General features: G+C 52.6%; 1 protein-coding gene across 1 annotated transcript in view; it reads right to left on the bottom strand.

Moving 5' to 3' along the window:
* The window catches only part of PTK7 (protein tyrosine kinase 7 (inactive)), an 84,798-nt gene that overhangs the window by 22,354 nt on the left and 47,083 nt on the right, over positions 1 to 15,361 (bottom strand). Inside the window, exons 2-10 of the mRNA XM_003266240.3 lie at positions 9,380 to 9,667; positions 8,814 to 8,916; positions 8,215 to 8,405; positions 7,974 to 8,124; positions 6,478 to 6,626; positions 5,956 to 6,222; positions 920 to 1,053; positions 631 to 766; positions 377 to 496 (exon numbers count right to left, since the gene is read on the bottom strand). Coding sequence (XP_003266288.1) covers positions 377 to 496; positions 631 to 766; positions 920 to 1,053; positions 5,956 to 6,222; positions 6,478 to 6,626; positions 7,974 to 8,124; positions 8,215 to 8,405; positions 8,814 to 8,916; positions 9,380 to 9,667 — 1,539 coding nt within the window. The remainder of the gene's footprint in view (positions 1 to 376; positions 497 to 630; positions 767 to 919; positions 1,054 to 5,955; positions 6,223 to 6,477; positions 6,627 to 7,973; positions 8,125 to 8,214; positions 8,406 to 8,813; positions 8,917 to 9,379; positions 9,668 to 15,361) is intronic.

Below are 15,361 nucleotides of genomic sequence, written 5' to 3'. Positions count from 1 at the left end.
CTCAAGTGACCCGCTCATCTCAGCTTCCCAAAGTGTCAGGATTACAGGCGTGAGCCACTGTGCCCGGCCTCCATGTAATTTTTATGTTGGAAAAGATAAACTATTTTGGAAAAGGGGAAGGGAGGACTTTACAGCACTGTCTGGACCAATCCAATCACTTGTTGCCTTGAGTCGTCTTCCATGTTGTCCAAGGCTATAATCTGACCTCTTCTGTGTCTGGCTTTTTCCTTCCTAACTAAACTATACATCAGCCCTGCACTGCTTGTCTCATCTCCACATTTCCTGGCACAGTGCGGGGCACCCAGCAGCCCTCAGGTATGCATCTGATCAGTGAACTGCCCTGCCTGCCCCCACCCTATGCCAGCACCGTACCCACCTGCCCGTTCCCACTTAATAGTGGGCTTCTCTCGGCCTGTGGCTGAGCAGGGCACCGTGGCTTCCTTGTCAAACTCCATACACTGCTGTGGCTGGGGTGGTGGTGTGAACTTGAGCTTTTCTGTTTCAGCAGAGAGTGGGTGGAAAGAGGAGGAATTGGGGCCACTGGAGAGGCCGCAGCCAGGCCTGCTGCTCCCTCCCCTTTCCTCTCCTGCCTAGCCAGGAAGGGGGCTCCCCCAAGACATGCCGGCTCACCCAGCACTTGGACACGGGCTTGCGCCTCGATGCTGCCAGCTGGGGTGCTGCTCACACAACGGTACCATGTCCCATCATACACCTCCACGTTGTTGATGCGCAAGGTCCCATTCTTGAAGACCTCGAACCGTGAGTCCTGCAGCACAGGTGAGAGGCCTCAGAGCCTGAACCCACACCCACCTCTCCCTGGAGGCTGCCTCCAGGGTAAGCATGCTATGGAGGTGAGCACAGCAGAGGGCAGGTGGAGGGAAAGCCCCGCCCATGCACTAGCAACACTCTTCTTTCTCACCTCCGAGATGAGCATCTGGTTTCTGTACCAGACAACTGTAGGTTTTGGTGTGGCCTGGGTCAGGCAATGCAAGTAGCCGGGTTTGCCCTCCTCCAGCTGGCTGTCTTGGGGCTTCTTCAGCCAGGTGGGCACAGCTAGACAGACAGGAAGGAAACAGTGAAGGCTGCTTCACAGGTCTCCAAAACCAAAGGACTCAACTCCAAGAAATCCTGCTGCCATTCTAGGCCGAGTTCAGAAGCCCCATGCTACTCAGACGGCAGGAGTTTCCCTTTAAGGAAGACCCAGGTGCCAGCACCCCTTTTTTTTTTTTTCTTTTAAGACACGTTCTCACTCTGTCACCCAGGCTGGAGTACAGTGACACAATTATGGCTCACTACAGTCTCGAACTCATAGGCTCAAGTGATTTTCCCACGTCAGCCTCCCAAATAGCTGGGACCACAGGCATGTACCACAATACTTGGCTAATTTTTTTATTTTCTGTAGTGATGGGGTCTTGCTATGTTGCCCAGGCTGCTCTCAAACTCCTGGCCTCAAGCAGTCCTCCCTCCTTGGCCTCCCAAAGTGCTAAGATAATAGGCGTGAGCCACCACACCTGGCCACCAGCACTTTTTGAACGTTATCTTAAATGTCACATTAATTAACTTAGTTAACATTATCTTAGTTATAAGTCCCTATGGTAGGCAGGGAGTGGTGGCTCACATCTGTAATCCCAGAACTTTAGGAGGCCAAGGCGGGAGGGTTGCTGTGAGACACGGCACTCTAGCCTGGGCAACAGAATGAGACCCCCATCTCTAAAAAAACAAAAAACAAACCCCCCAAGGTATGTATTCCAACACCCACTTTACGGCTAAAAAAAACAGATGTTCAAAGAAGTAATGGTGGTCGGGCGCAGTGGCCCACACCTGTAATCCCAGCACTTTGGGAGGCCAAGGCAGGCAGATCATTTGAGGTCAGGAGTTCAAAACCAGCCTGACCAACATAGTGAAACCCCATCTCTACTAAAAATACAAAAAAATTGGCCGAGTGTGGTGATGGGCACCTGTAATCCCAGCTACTGGGGAGGCTGAGGCAGGAGAATTGCTTGAACCTGGCAGGCGGAGGTTGCAGTGAGCCGATATCGCGCCACCGCACTCCAGTCTGGGCGAAAGAGTGAGACTCCATCTCAAATAAAAAAATAAATAAGAAGAAATAATGGTGATTTGCTAATACCTAATAGTGATAGAATTTAAAACTCCGGTCTGTATGACTCCGAAACCCTTGTTCTTTTTTTTTTTTTTTTTTTTTTTGAGACGGAGTCTCGCTCTATCCCCCAGGCTGGAGTGCAGTGGCACGATCTCGGCTCACTGCAAGCTCCACCTCCCGGGTTCACGCCATTCTCCTGCCTCAGCCTCCCAAGTAGCTGGGACTATAGGTGTCCGCCACCACGCCCAGCTAATTTTTTGTATTTTTAGTAGAGACACGGTTTCACCGTGTTAGCCAGGATGGTCTCGGTCTCCTGACCTCGTGACCCGCCCATCTCAGCCTCCCAAAGTGCTGGGATTACAGGCGTGAGCCACTGCGCCTGGCCCCTTGTTCTTATTACACCATAAAATGCCACGGCACAGTCCTCAGAAATCTGTTCTGTTTTAGCCATATTCACTCATCCAGTCCACAACCTTCAATACAGTATGAATGGTTGGTTCCCAAAACTACATCCTGATTCCTATAAATCCAACTGCCTACTGGCATTTCCAACTGGATATCCAACAGGCATCTCAAACTTTATGTGTGCTAAAGAGAACACCTGACTTCCCCTAAAACCTGCTCACTCATTTCCCTATCTCAGTCAATAGAACTATCCAGTCAATTAAGAAAGCCAAAAAGCTAGCCTTGTCTTCTCTCTATACCCCACCCCCATCACACTCATTCTCCACAAACCCTATCTACTGGGGCTCCTAAATATATCCTGAATGTGACCACCTCTCACCTCCACCACTACTGCCTCTGTTCAAGTTCCTTCAGCATCTCCCCTAGACTATTACAGTCATCTACTAATGGGTCTCCTTGTTTATACCTAACATTCTAGTCTCAAAACAGCCAGAGTGATCTTCTGAAAAATCAGTCTTCCACTCAAAACTCTGCAAGGCCTTTCCATCCAATGTGGTGTTGTAGGCTGCTTGCAATGATAGTTATAAACAATCCTCCCATCCCTTTCATCTCTTTGCAATGTGATGTTGACACTTTCCCATCAAGAGGTGGAGTTTATTTCTTTTTGTGCGTGTGAGACAGAGTCTCACCCTGTTACCCAGGCTGGAGTGCAGTCACGCCACTGTGGCTTACTGCAGCCTTAGCCTCTCCGGCTCAAGCAACCCTCTCACCTCAGCCTCCCAAGTGGCTGGGACAGCAGGCGCGTACCACCATGCCCAGCTAATTTTTTTTTATTTTTAGTAGAGATGGAGTCTGGCTATGTGGCCCACGCTGGTCTCAAGCTCCTAGGCCCAAGCAGTCCTCCCACCTTGGCCTCCTAAAATACTGGGATTGCAGCGTGAGCCACAGCACTGGGTCATAGTGTATTTTTCTAGTCCCTGCAATCTGGGTGTCCTGTGACTTCCCTTGCCCAACAGAACACAGTGGTAGTAGTGCAGCTTCCACTTTTGTCCTCTCGGAACCAGCCGCCAGGTGAGGAAGCCTGGGCTAGCCTACTGGAGATGCCATGTGGAGGAGAACTAAGGCACCCTGGTCAATAGCCCCAGTCAACTGCCAGACAGGTGAGTGTGGCCGCCAGGGACCAGGCCAGCTCACCCATCAGCTGACTGCAAACATGTGTACACCCAGCCAATAGCACACCAGGTGGACGAGCGGGCCCACCTGAACCTGTCCACAGAATCTTAAGCATGTCAATGGCTGTTGTTTGTTATTTCAAGTCACTACAGTTTTGGTGTTTTTTTTTTTTGAGATGGAGTCTTGCTCTGTCACCCAGGCTGGAGTGCAATGGCATGATCTTGGCTCACGGCAACCTCCACCTCCTGGGTTCAAGCGATTCTCCTGCCCCAGCCTCCCAAATAGCTGGGATTACAGGTGTGTGCCACCACGCCCGGCTAATTTTTGTATTTTTAGTAGAGACGGGGTTTCACCATGTTGGTCAGGCTGATCTTGAACTCCTCACCTCGTGATCCACCCACCTCGGCTCCCAAAGTGCTGGGATTACAAGCGTGAGCCACCATGCCCAGCTAACTTTTTAAATTTCTGTAGACACAGGGTCTCACTATTTTGTCCAGCCTGGTCTCAAACTCCTGGGCTCAAGATATCTTCCCATCTCAGCCTCCCAAAGCACTGGGATTATAGGTGTGAACCACCGCGCCTGGCCTGCGTTTTAAAAAGTATCTCTAATGAGGCCGGGCATGGCAGCTCACACCCATAATCCCAGCACTTTAGGAGGCCGAGGCAGGTGGATCACTTGAGGTCAAGAGTTTGAGACCAGCCTGGCCAACATGGTAAAACATCACCTCTAACAAAAATACAAAAATTAGCCAGGTGTGGTGGCACACATCTTTAAACCCAGCTACTTGGGAGGCTGAGGCACGAGAATCGCTTGAACCTGGGAGGCGTAGGTTGCAGTGAGCCAAGATCACGCCACTACACTCCAGCCTGGGTGACAGAGCGAGACTCCGTCTCAAATAAAAAAGAAAAAAAAAAAAAAAGAAAAAGTATCCCAAATGAAAGCAGGTGATTCTCAGACCTCTACTGGAAGAAGGCTTGACTGTGCATCTTGCCTTTGCACCTGCACTGTGAGTGTCCTGAGCACCCGTGACAAGTGTGCTGTGATTCCTACCCAAATCACGGCCTGAGCGTAGGTGCATGTCTTCTAAATTTCAGTATCCTAATGGGAATATTAGCATCACAACTTCACATTTACAAAGCCACTTTCATATTCAAATCTTTTTGCAAAGTTACCCACTCGGAAAGATAATAGTAACATAAAGGTAAGTGGAAGAAGCAGATTGCAAAATAGTTTGTATGTATGTGTGTCTCTGTGTGCATATTATAATTTTTATTGTGTATCCTTTTAAACTACCACAAAAGGTTTGGAACAAGGCATGGTATAAAGAAATAAGTAAACAAATAAATCCCCATGCCCGTAGTGAGAACCTAAGGTTTGTTTTGTTTTGTTTTGAGATGGAGTCTCACTCTGTCGCCCGGGCTGGAGTGCAATGGTGCGATTTCGGCTCATTGCAACCTCTGCCTCCTGGGTTCAAGCAATTCTCCTCCCTCAGCCTCCTGAGTAGCTGGGATTACAGGTGTGCCCCACCACGCCCAGCTAATTTTTGTACTTTTAGTAGAGACGGGGTTTCACCATGTTGGTCAGGCTGGTCTCAAACTCCTGACCTTGTGATCCGCCTGGCTTGGCCTCCCAAAGTGCTGAGATTATAGGCATGAGCCACCGCACCCGGCCTGATATAAAGGGTTTATCATGTGTACTTTCAGTCATATTTCTTGCTTTTCTCCCTCTCTTTTTTTCGTAAGTAATATGTTTAGTAAAGAAATTTGGAAAGCATAACAAACTAAAACAAATTAAAAATCACCTATAATTTTGTCCACTATTACCTCCCAAAAAAGAAAAAAAGAAAAATCATTTTCATCTACTTCACTTGACCTTTCCAACCACCTTGTGGGGTAGGTAGTAGATTACTGGCTCCATTTTATGGATGAGGAGACCGAACCCCAGTAAGGTGGGTGATTTGCTACCATTGTCACTCTGTGCATTGGGAGCACAGTGGGACCCAGGTCTCTAGACTCCTAGTCTATTGCTCTTTCCTCTGTACCCAGAGGACCATTTTCCTGTAAGGGCTGTCACTATTTCCTCTGGAGCACCCACCCTAACCCCTGTGCCTGGCTCTCTACTGTCTATACCGACTCCCAGTAGTGAACTGATTCCCAAGCCTGCAGGGCCCAGAACTGAGAGGGCCTCAGGTGAGTACCAGGGAAGCCTCTGTCCATCACACCCAGGCCTGTGTTCCCCTCCACCTCTCCTTGACCTTCAGGGCAAAGGTGCTCACTGGCCACAGTGATGTTGACATCCTGTCTCCGCTGACCAGCCAGGTTGGCCGCGTGGCAGGTGTAGACACCAGCATCACTTTCAGCAATACTGGCCAACACCAGCTCGTGGCCCTTCTGGTAGACCCTGCCGTGGGTGGGCAGCCGGACTCCCGCGTGCTCCCACCACACACTGGGCTCTGGCAGACCCTTGGGGGGAAGGCAGGTCACACGCTCCTCGCTGCCAGCTGTAAACACCCGTGGCTCAAATAGCGGCATGTCTTCAATCTCTGCAAGGACATAAGTGGGAGGAACGGCCCAATTATTGTGGGTCTCAGGGTACACGATGTTCTCCCACAGCAAGCCTAGGCCCTTTCCCAGCACAAACCCTCCCCTGCAGCCCTCTGCATCTCCTCTTCCTACTTCCAGCATCCTCTTCTTCCCCTGCCCTCCAAGCTGCTGAGTAAAAACAGGAGCCTAAATCTCTATGTGCCAAAAATGTTAAAGGCAGCCCCCACATCAGCACCCCAGAGCCAGAGACTCACCTGCTAGGTGAAGTGTGGCCTCCAGGATGACGGGTGGGCCCCTCTGCCCCTGGCCGATGCAGCGGTAGACCCCTGCATTGCGTGGCCGGACCTGGGTCAGCAGCAGAGACCCGTTGGCAAACACTGTGGCTCTGCGGAGGTGTGGGGGGCTGCAGAGGGGAGAGTGCAATTTGGAGAAAGTGGCCGATAGGCCTACTTCTGGAAAGGAATGCAAGGGAACCCCTTTCCTGCAAAAGTCGGAAATGTAGTAAGGAATCGACCAGGAACAGGGCAGAGAGAAGGAAGCTGACACTCCACACTGGTGTGTGTGCCTGCATACAAGTGCTCAGGTGCACGTGCAGGTGTGTGTTCCAACTACAAGAGATCAGCTCGGGAAGCGATGAGGCAAATGGCAATGCAGGTAAGAGACAGAGTGTGGCTGGGTCCCCACTCAAATCTCATCTTAAATTGTAGATCCCATAATTCCCACATGTTGTGGGAGGGACCCAGTGGGAGGTAACTGAATCATGGGGGCAAGTCTTTCCCGTGCTATTCTCATGATAGTGAACAAGTCTCACGAGATCTGATGGTTTTAAAAAGAGGCATTCCCCTGCACAAGCTCTCTCTCCTTTGCCTGCTGCCATCCATGTAAGACGTGACTTGGTCTTCCTTGCCTTCTGCCATGATTGTGAGGCTTGCCCAGCCATGTGGAACTGTAAGTCCAATTAAACCTCTTTCTTTTGTAAACTGCCCAGTCTCGGGTATGTCTTTATCAGCAGCATTAAAATGGACTAATACACAGAATAACCACCATGTGCAACTGTCAAGACAGGGGAGCCACCTTCCCACAGGGCCACGTTGATAGGGCACCCAGCTCCAGGGTCAGATACTCCTCAGCCATACCAGGCAGGCTACTGATGATGTCCTCAGGGCTGAAGCCAAGTGGCATCCAAGCCCCTAGCCTAGGAAGCCACACCCTCAAGGACCATGGTCATGCCTGACACTGCAAAGGTGTTCTACGCTCTCCTAGGGTCCACGCAAGAACAGAAGTCCCTGCAGTAGGGCTGGAACCTTCTAGAGGTGTTTGCTTCCTCTAAAAAGTGTGTGTGGTTTTTTTTTTTTTGTGTGTGTGTGTGTGTGTGTGTGTGATGTCTTTGCCACACTGGATCATGCTATCTAAACTGTGACCACCTGACTGCCTAGGTCTCTTGTGTCTCTCTCATTCCTGGGGTCTCTACCCTTCCATCACCAGAAGACCCATGTGGGTGGTGGGGAGAGAGAAGTGGAACCATCACTAGCTCAGAGTGCCTTTGTGCAAACTGGAAAAGGACTCTTCCCAGAGGCTCTTCCCTGTGTCAGACTCATCTTGTAAAAGCAAAACATTCAACTGTGTCTGTTGGAAATTTGAAATAATACATGTACAAATCTGTGATGTCTGTGATACGAATCGCACCCCCTTCTAGAGAATGCACGTGTGTGGTACATGGTACTGGAATGCTCCCAACCAGATGTCTTACCGACTGCGGTTAGTGATGGGAGTCTCATCCTCAAAGAGCCACTGCAGGCTCGGGGGTGGCTGGGCTGAGAACTGGCAATGGAACATGGCCTCCTCATTCCTCGCTACTACCACGTCCTGGGGTGCCAGCACTACCCTGGCAAAGCTTTCATCTGGAGAGGGAAAGATGGGGGAGCAGGCAGCCTGGGTGGTGAGGCCCTCCTGTCCTCACCTGATCCCTTCCGCCCCCACCCCAGGCTCACCAGCAATGCTCAAGGTGAAGTTCTGGCTGCTGCAGGCCTGGCCAAAAGCATTGTGGGCGCAGCAGGAATACAGCCCGCTATGCTCAGGACCAGCTGGCCGGAGCGTCAGGTTCCGCTCCTTGCTGCTGACTGTGTGGTTGCTCTGACCATCAGAAAGGGGGGTCCCATCTCGGAACCATTGGTAGGTGGGCCTGCAGGGCAGACACAGTCAGCAGTGGCGGGGAGGGGTACTCAGTGGCCAGTGGAGAGGATACAGAATCAGAGGGTCAGGGCTAGACCTTTCAGTTTATGCATGGAGAAACGGGGCCTGGGGAAGGGAAGGGACTTGCATAAGGGCACACAGTAATTCTGATTCAGGGTCAGAATCAAGTTGATATTAGATCTCCCAGCTCTACACACAATGCGGCTCACTCTTCAGGCCACCAGGGGCCGGCATAGGGCAACATCTGGTGGGGGGGCGGGCAGGGTGAAGAGCACTGTGGTGGTGGAACGAGTGGTCACAGAATGGAGCGAGGTTAACATCTGCATAGAGTCCAAGATTTGGGGAGACATCCCTGTCCGGAATAACCCTCTCCGTCCCCACCTCCTTGACTCCTTACCGAGGGTGCCCATCAATGTGACAACGAAGTGTGACCTGGGTCTGTGGCTGGATCTCAGCTTCTGAGGCTGGATGCTTCAGGACCACAGGACCTGCCTCAATCCCTGTAGCAAAGGCCACGGTTGCAGTGAGGGGCAGAGCAAGGCAAAGGCGGGAAGGCAGAGGGCAAGGAGGACAAGCAGGAAGTCGTGGAAGCTCAAGGCTCTGTGCCAACAGACACAAGGAAGCCCTGGAGGCTGAGGCTGGGGCTACAGGTACCAGATACTAAGTGCCTGCCTGGTCCCTGGCAGGTCAAGTCTGACACTTGGCCAAGGGCTCGGCCGCCCTTTCCATTTGCACAAGCATGCAGCAGATAAATGGGTCCCAGACTTGAAGGAACAAATTTTGGAAAAAATAATAACTTTTAATTTCCTCTTATCCATGTGAGCAAAAAGAGCTGATGATAAATGCATTCTGCCTGCCCCGTTTAACTGGAAATGGGAGAAGCTGAGGTAAGGGAGGGATCCCCCAGGCCTCAGTCATTGAGGGTCTGACAGGGGGACTGGGCACAGCCCCCCTGGCTCTCACATTTGATGTTGAAGGAGGCGTTGGCACTGCGGGCTTCTTCTCCAGTGACATCATCCCGAGCCACACACTGGAAGGTGCCAGAGTCCTGCAGCCGGTCCACAGCTGCAAAGCTCAGGCTGCTGCCCTGGGCGAAACGCCGCTCCGTGTCCTGGACAGGGGCCCCATCAAGCAGCCAGTACACATGTACCGGGCCCGGAGCCTCGACCTCACAGCGAAGCAGCGCCCGGCGCCCCTGCAGTGCATCCTGGGAGGACGGCTGCTTGATGAAGATGATGGCTGCCTGGGTACCTATAGATGCAAACAGGGGAGAGGCAGGGTCAGGGGGAGCTGCAGCCTCTGTCCTAACACAGGCCACCCTGTGCACAGGAGGAAAGGGGCTGTGTACACAGGAGGCGTCCAATAAGTGCAGGTGTGAAGGATCATGATGCCACAATTACAAGAGTCCCCTGAAAAACTTTGTTCTTTTTTCGCTCTTGTCACCCAGGTTGGAATGTGGTGGTGTGATCTCAGCTCACTGCAACCTCCGCCTCCTGGGTTCAAGTGATTCTTCTGCCTCAGCCTGTCGAGTAGCTGGGATTATAGGCATGTGCCACTACACCCAGCTAATTTTTGTATTTTTAGTAGAGACAGGGTTTTGCCATGTTGGCCAGGCTGGTCTCAAACCCCTGACCTCAGGTGATCTGCCCGCCTCGGCCTCCCAAAGTGCTAGGATTACAGGCGTGAGCCACCACATCCGGCCCCCTGAAGAGCTTTTCAACTGTGCTGAGCGCTCTGTAGGATACAAAGACACAGTAGCCTCTCCTCAAGAGGTCTGAAGACTAGAGGGGCACACAGAACACAGTTAGTCACATAAATGCCAAATGAATGGGGTGGGCAGGCAGTAGTGACTCGAGCACGAAGGAAGAAGGGATCCCTGAGGGCTGGCTGCACAGGGAGGCTTCCTAGCAAAAGAGAGCCTGGGCCTGCAGGGTCGGATCATAGGAGGTTTTGATGCCAGGCTGAGGAGCCGGGGACATTGCAGGCCACCTTCCCCCAATACAGACTCAGAAGTTTAGTAAAGTTAAATCATGACCCAAACAGCACCCTGGAAAGATGGCTTCACTCACGCCCCTCGACAGTGCCAGCATCAGAGGTGGCCACAGATGGGATGCTTTGAATCTCATCTGCAAATGCTCTGCAGCCCAATGTTTCTCAGACACTTCTTTGAAAAAACCCACCCCATCACTGGAGAAGCCAAGATTCTCTAGAAACCTGGGCTATTGCCAAAAACAAGCCAAGGCCATTCCCATGTCCTGTTTTTTTTTTGTTTTTGAGACAGAGTCTTGCTCTGTTGCCCAGGCTGGAGCGCAGTGGCACGATCTTGGCTCACTGCAAGCTCCGCCTCCCGGGTTCACGCCATTCTCCTGCCTCAGCCTCCCGAGTAGCTGGGACTACAGGCGCCCACCACCACGCCCGGCTAATTTTTTGTATTTTTAGTAGAGATGGGGTTTCACCATGTTAGCCAGGATGGTCTCGATCTCCTGACCTTGTGATCTGCCCGCCTCAGCCTCCCAAAGTGCTGGGATTACAGGCGTGAGCCACCGCACCCAGCCCCATGTCCTGTTCTTTATCCCTGAAAATCCATCTGTGGCCAAGTCAGCTTCTCTGTGTTAAGAGGTGAGCCATGTGGTTCCAGAGTTCCACTTGAAGTCATTCCCCTTCCTGCACCATTATAGTTCAGCTCTGGCCACAGGGTCCCTGCAACCAAAGGTGGAACTGCAGTCAGTGGGAACAAAGGAAAGAGGAAGAAGCCTACACTGTATGGCAGATGGGTTTAGGGAGGCGGAGGGCAGAGCCGGGCAGGTGGGTGGCATGGTTACGGCGGCGGCAGGAGCAACACACTGGGCTTTGTTCCTAGCCCGCGTGGGCGCCTTGCAGAGGCCTGGAGCCACTGGGCCTTGAACACAGAAGAGGACTCCCCGATCCCCCCGCCCCCAGAAGAAGAAATGGGCCACCTGGAACTGCTACACGAAGCATCAGGCTCTGCCTTGAGCCAAACTGGCTGGGCAAGGGCGGAAAGGTACTAACGGGGTCTTTTCCATCCCTTCCCAAACCACTGGAAACTAATCTTGGCCTACAGAGCCCCTTCCAAGTCCCTGGAGGTGGGGTTCTATTCTTTACGGCATGAGAATCAGTCTCCTCATAAAGTCAGTGTCAAGACAATTCCAGGATCCCCCAGGCTAGGTCCAGATGAGGGGCTGCCCCTGGTGTTGGTCCATCTCCCAACATGCTCATAGGTGCCAGCCCACATCTCCTGACACAAAACCCAGTCATGGAGCTGGAAGCAGCTCCAAGCAGCCGATTACTTCTCAGCGTGGCACTGATGGTTCTCTGGTGAGCCATCCCACCTGCTGTGCAAGTTAACAAATCTGCCCTCCCGGCATTGTGACAATTCAAACACACCCCTGCACATTTCCAAATGATCCACAGGAATAGGGCTCTGTTCCTGCTCGGCACCGTGGTACAGATGGGTAAACCCCGGTCCAGGCACAAGAAGGAATCTGCCCAAGATCAAATAGCTCACATGTGGCAGAGCCAGGACTATATGACCCAAAGAAACCAACTCTGTGCTCTTCCCATCCCCACCCAGGGACTCAGAAACAACCCTCGAAGCATCTGATCCTACAATGAGGAGTCACATTCCCCACTGGCAGGTAGTGAAGTGGATACACCTCTTGAAGACAATGTCAGGCACACAAAGGCACCCAGTAAGCACTACCTGAACCGAAGTGACCTCTGAGGAAGCGTGGGGCAAGAACTGGTGCACGGGGTACTTCTGGAGCACCTCTCATGATGCAGATGGGCAGAATCAGACTGAGTCCCCAGTGGGCCTCTGCAAATGTGACTCGCCAAAATCCTAGGACCTTTCTTTTTTTTTTTTGAGATGGAGTCTTACTTACTCTGCCACCCACGCTGGAGTGCAGTGGTGCAATCTTGGCTCACTGCAACCTCCACCTCTCGGATTTAAGTGATTCTCAGGCCTTAGCCTCCCGAGTAGCTGGGATTACAGGTACGCACCACCTCACCTGGCTAATTTTTGTATTTTTTGTGGAGACAGGGTTTCACCATGTTGGCCAGGCTAGTCTCGAGCTCCTGACCTCAAGTGATCCACCCCCCCTCGGCCTCTTAAAGTGCTGGGATTACAGACGTGAGCCACGGCGCCCTGCCCAAAATCCTAGGATCTTTGACCCAGAACTCCAGGAGGCTTGTCAAAGACCAAAGAGAGAAGATCACCTGCCTTCGAAGTGTGGACAAGTCCCCACTTCCCCGCTCAGCTTCTGCAGACACGGTGGGGAGCCAGGAGTCTCACCTACATGGAGGAGCAGTTAATGGGCTGGAATGAGACAGGCTGGGCTCAGATCCTGACCTGTTACACTCAGTGTGTCTGACCTTGGATAACTAACACAGACTGTGTCTCAGCTTCCTCTGCCTCTCTCACAAGGCTGTCATGAGTTGTAAACCTGGAAACATATATGAAGTGCCTTGCAAAGGGTTCACCTTCAGTAAACGGCAGCTACTGTTAATATTGTCATGATCACCCTTCCTGCTCAAGGACTCAACTTCTAAGAAGATTAGAAAGCTCTCCACTTGCCAAGTGCCAGGACCACTCCCAGACCCTGGACAGCGGAGGAGCCGCCACAGCAGAGAAGTCTGAAGGGAATAAGCAGGTGGTGGGTGGGATAGAGGGGAAGGGGCCCTGAGCTTGCAGTAACCACAGACCACCTGCCACAGAAACCCAAGCTGGGAGAAGAGACAGCATGACTCAGAGAGACCCCAGCTCAGCCTCGGCCACCCCCAGCTCAGCCTCCAGCACCCACTCCTGGGGCTGGGACTGGGCTGCTCCATAGCTGTGGTGAGAGATGCTGCATTCCCAGACTGCCACTCAGAGCCCCCTGCGCCCCAACGACTGGGCCTGGGAAACATCAAAGCCGGCCCCGAGGGGGCCTCTGTCCTGACGTCAGCTCACAGCAGGTCTTGGTTAGTGCTTGGCTGGGACAGACTTTAGATGTTTCTTTTTTCTTTTTCTTTTTTTTTTTTGAGACAGTTTTCATTCTTGTTGCCCAGGCTGGAATGCAATGGCACAATCTCAGCTCACGGCAACCTCCACTTCCAAAGATCAAGTGATTCTCCTGCCTCAGCCTCCCGACTAGCTGGGATTACTGGCATGAGCTACCACGCCCAGCTAATTTTGTATTTTTAGTAGAGACTGAGTTTCTCCATGTTGGTCAGGCTGGTCTCGAACTCCCAACCTCAGGTGATCCGCCCGCCTTGGCCTCCCAAAGTGCTGGGATTACAGGCGTGAGCCACCCCACCCAGCAGATGTTTCAAAAGGCAGAGAATGCAGCCCCCAGGCCTGCTCCAAGCCCCCAGCCCCTGCTATATGCACCTCAACCATGAGGCTCCTTATTCAGGTTGGCCCAGTGCTGCGGCATCCATGTTTGCTCAGAAGACAGTCTGTGGTGTGCCCAGCCTGGCCATCTGCCCAGCTTGCGGAGGGGGACGTTGGCCTGTTGTTTGTTGTTGGGCTATTTTTGAGATAGGGTCTCACTCTGTTGGCCAGGCTGGAGTACAGTGGTGCCATCACAGCTCACTGCAGCCTTGACCTCCAGGGCTCAAATGATCCTCCCACTTCGGCCTCCCAGGTAGCTGGGACCTCAAGCATGCGCCACCATGCCCAGCTAGTTTTTTGTAGAGACAGGGTTTTGCCATGTTGCCCAGGCTGATCTTGAACTCCTTAGCTCAAGCGATCCTCCCACCTCGGCTTCCAAAGTGCTGGGATTAGAGTCATGAGCCAACGTGCCTGGCTTTGGTCCGCTGTTTTGTTTTGGGGAAGCAGACAAAGGAGCCCTGGCAGAAAGGTCAGACTCCAAGAAAGGAGCTGGGAAGTAAGGGACTCTACTTTTGCTTTGTCAGAAGCTTTGCTGATATCAAGAAATGGAGGACAGCAATGACAGAGAAGAAGGCAGGCGGTTCGGGTTTGAGGTGGTACCTGCCTCAAGGTGGTACGTAGTCACCAGCACATTCCTGTCCCCTCCCCCTGACTTGAGTATGCCCCCAGGACTGTGGTCTGGGAAAAGTCCTGGGCTTCCCAATGCTGCCTCCTCTTTCGCCACCTCCTCTTTCGCCACCGGGCCATGCCATGCAACCCCCTCCACCGCACACAAGCCCCATGGAGATGCAGGCCACGTGACCCCGGAGGCAGCCAGCTCCATGTGCAGCTTTGCTGCTGCCAAACAGCCCTGCCTCTGCTGCTCCCTAGTGACGCTACCTTAGTGTGACCTCTGCACCCTTCTTCTTTGCCGTGAAATGGGGACAGCGGCCCCACCACCCCGCCTGAGTAAGGGCTAATGGATTCACATTCACAAAACCCACACACAGCACAAAACGCAGAGGGTGCTGCTTCCCTGGTATGAGCCTGCTGCACTGGGCTCAGAAGGCAAGAAGCCCTCAGCAACAACAGGCAGACAGGGCCATCTGCCCACACCAGGCGCCGACCCCAACAAAGCTGGAGCTGCAAACACCCAATAAGGACATTTTCCAAGCCATTTCCTTGGCTCCCTAACAGCCATCTATATGCAGACACTCACTCTGCCTGCGTCTCCCATGCCTGCCCTCCACCCCCACCCCCGCCAGCATCTGGTCTGGTGCCCACCCTCCGTGTTGCTCTCAGCTCAGGCCCAGCCGGCCCATGTGTGTATATGTGTGTGTGTATACACACACATATGTGTAAACACAAGTGTTACAGAGAGCAGGGAGCAGCAGGAAGTTTTTCCTAAGCACTCCCACTCTAAGTAATTTTGGCTGCTTCAATCCAAGGATCCATCTGGGCCACTCAACTACCCATCTCTCAGGAGCTAGAACTCCTGGTTTAGGAAAAACACCCCCAGGACCTATATAGGCCCCAGAATCTGCCACATATCACTGTTTGATTCTATCAATCAA

This window comes from Nomascus leucogenys, chromosome 17, assembly GCF_006542625.1.
Source record: "Nomascus leucogenys isolate Asia chromosome 17, Asia_NLE_v1, whole genome shotgun sequence".
NCBI lineage: Eukaryota > Metazoa > Chordata > Mammalia > Primates > Hylobatidae > Nomascus > Nomascus leucogenys.
Note: the sequence above shows the minus strand (reverse complement) of the source record. Positions and strands in the feature narration are given on the sequence as shown.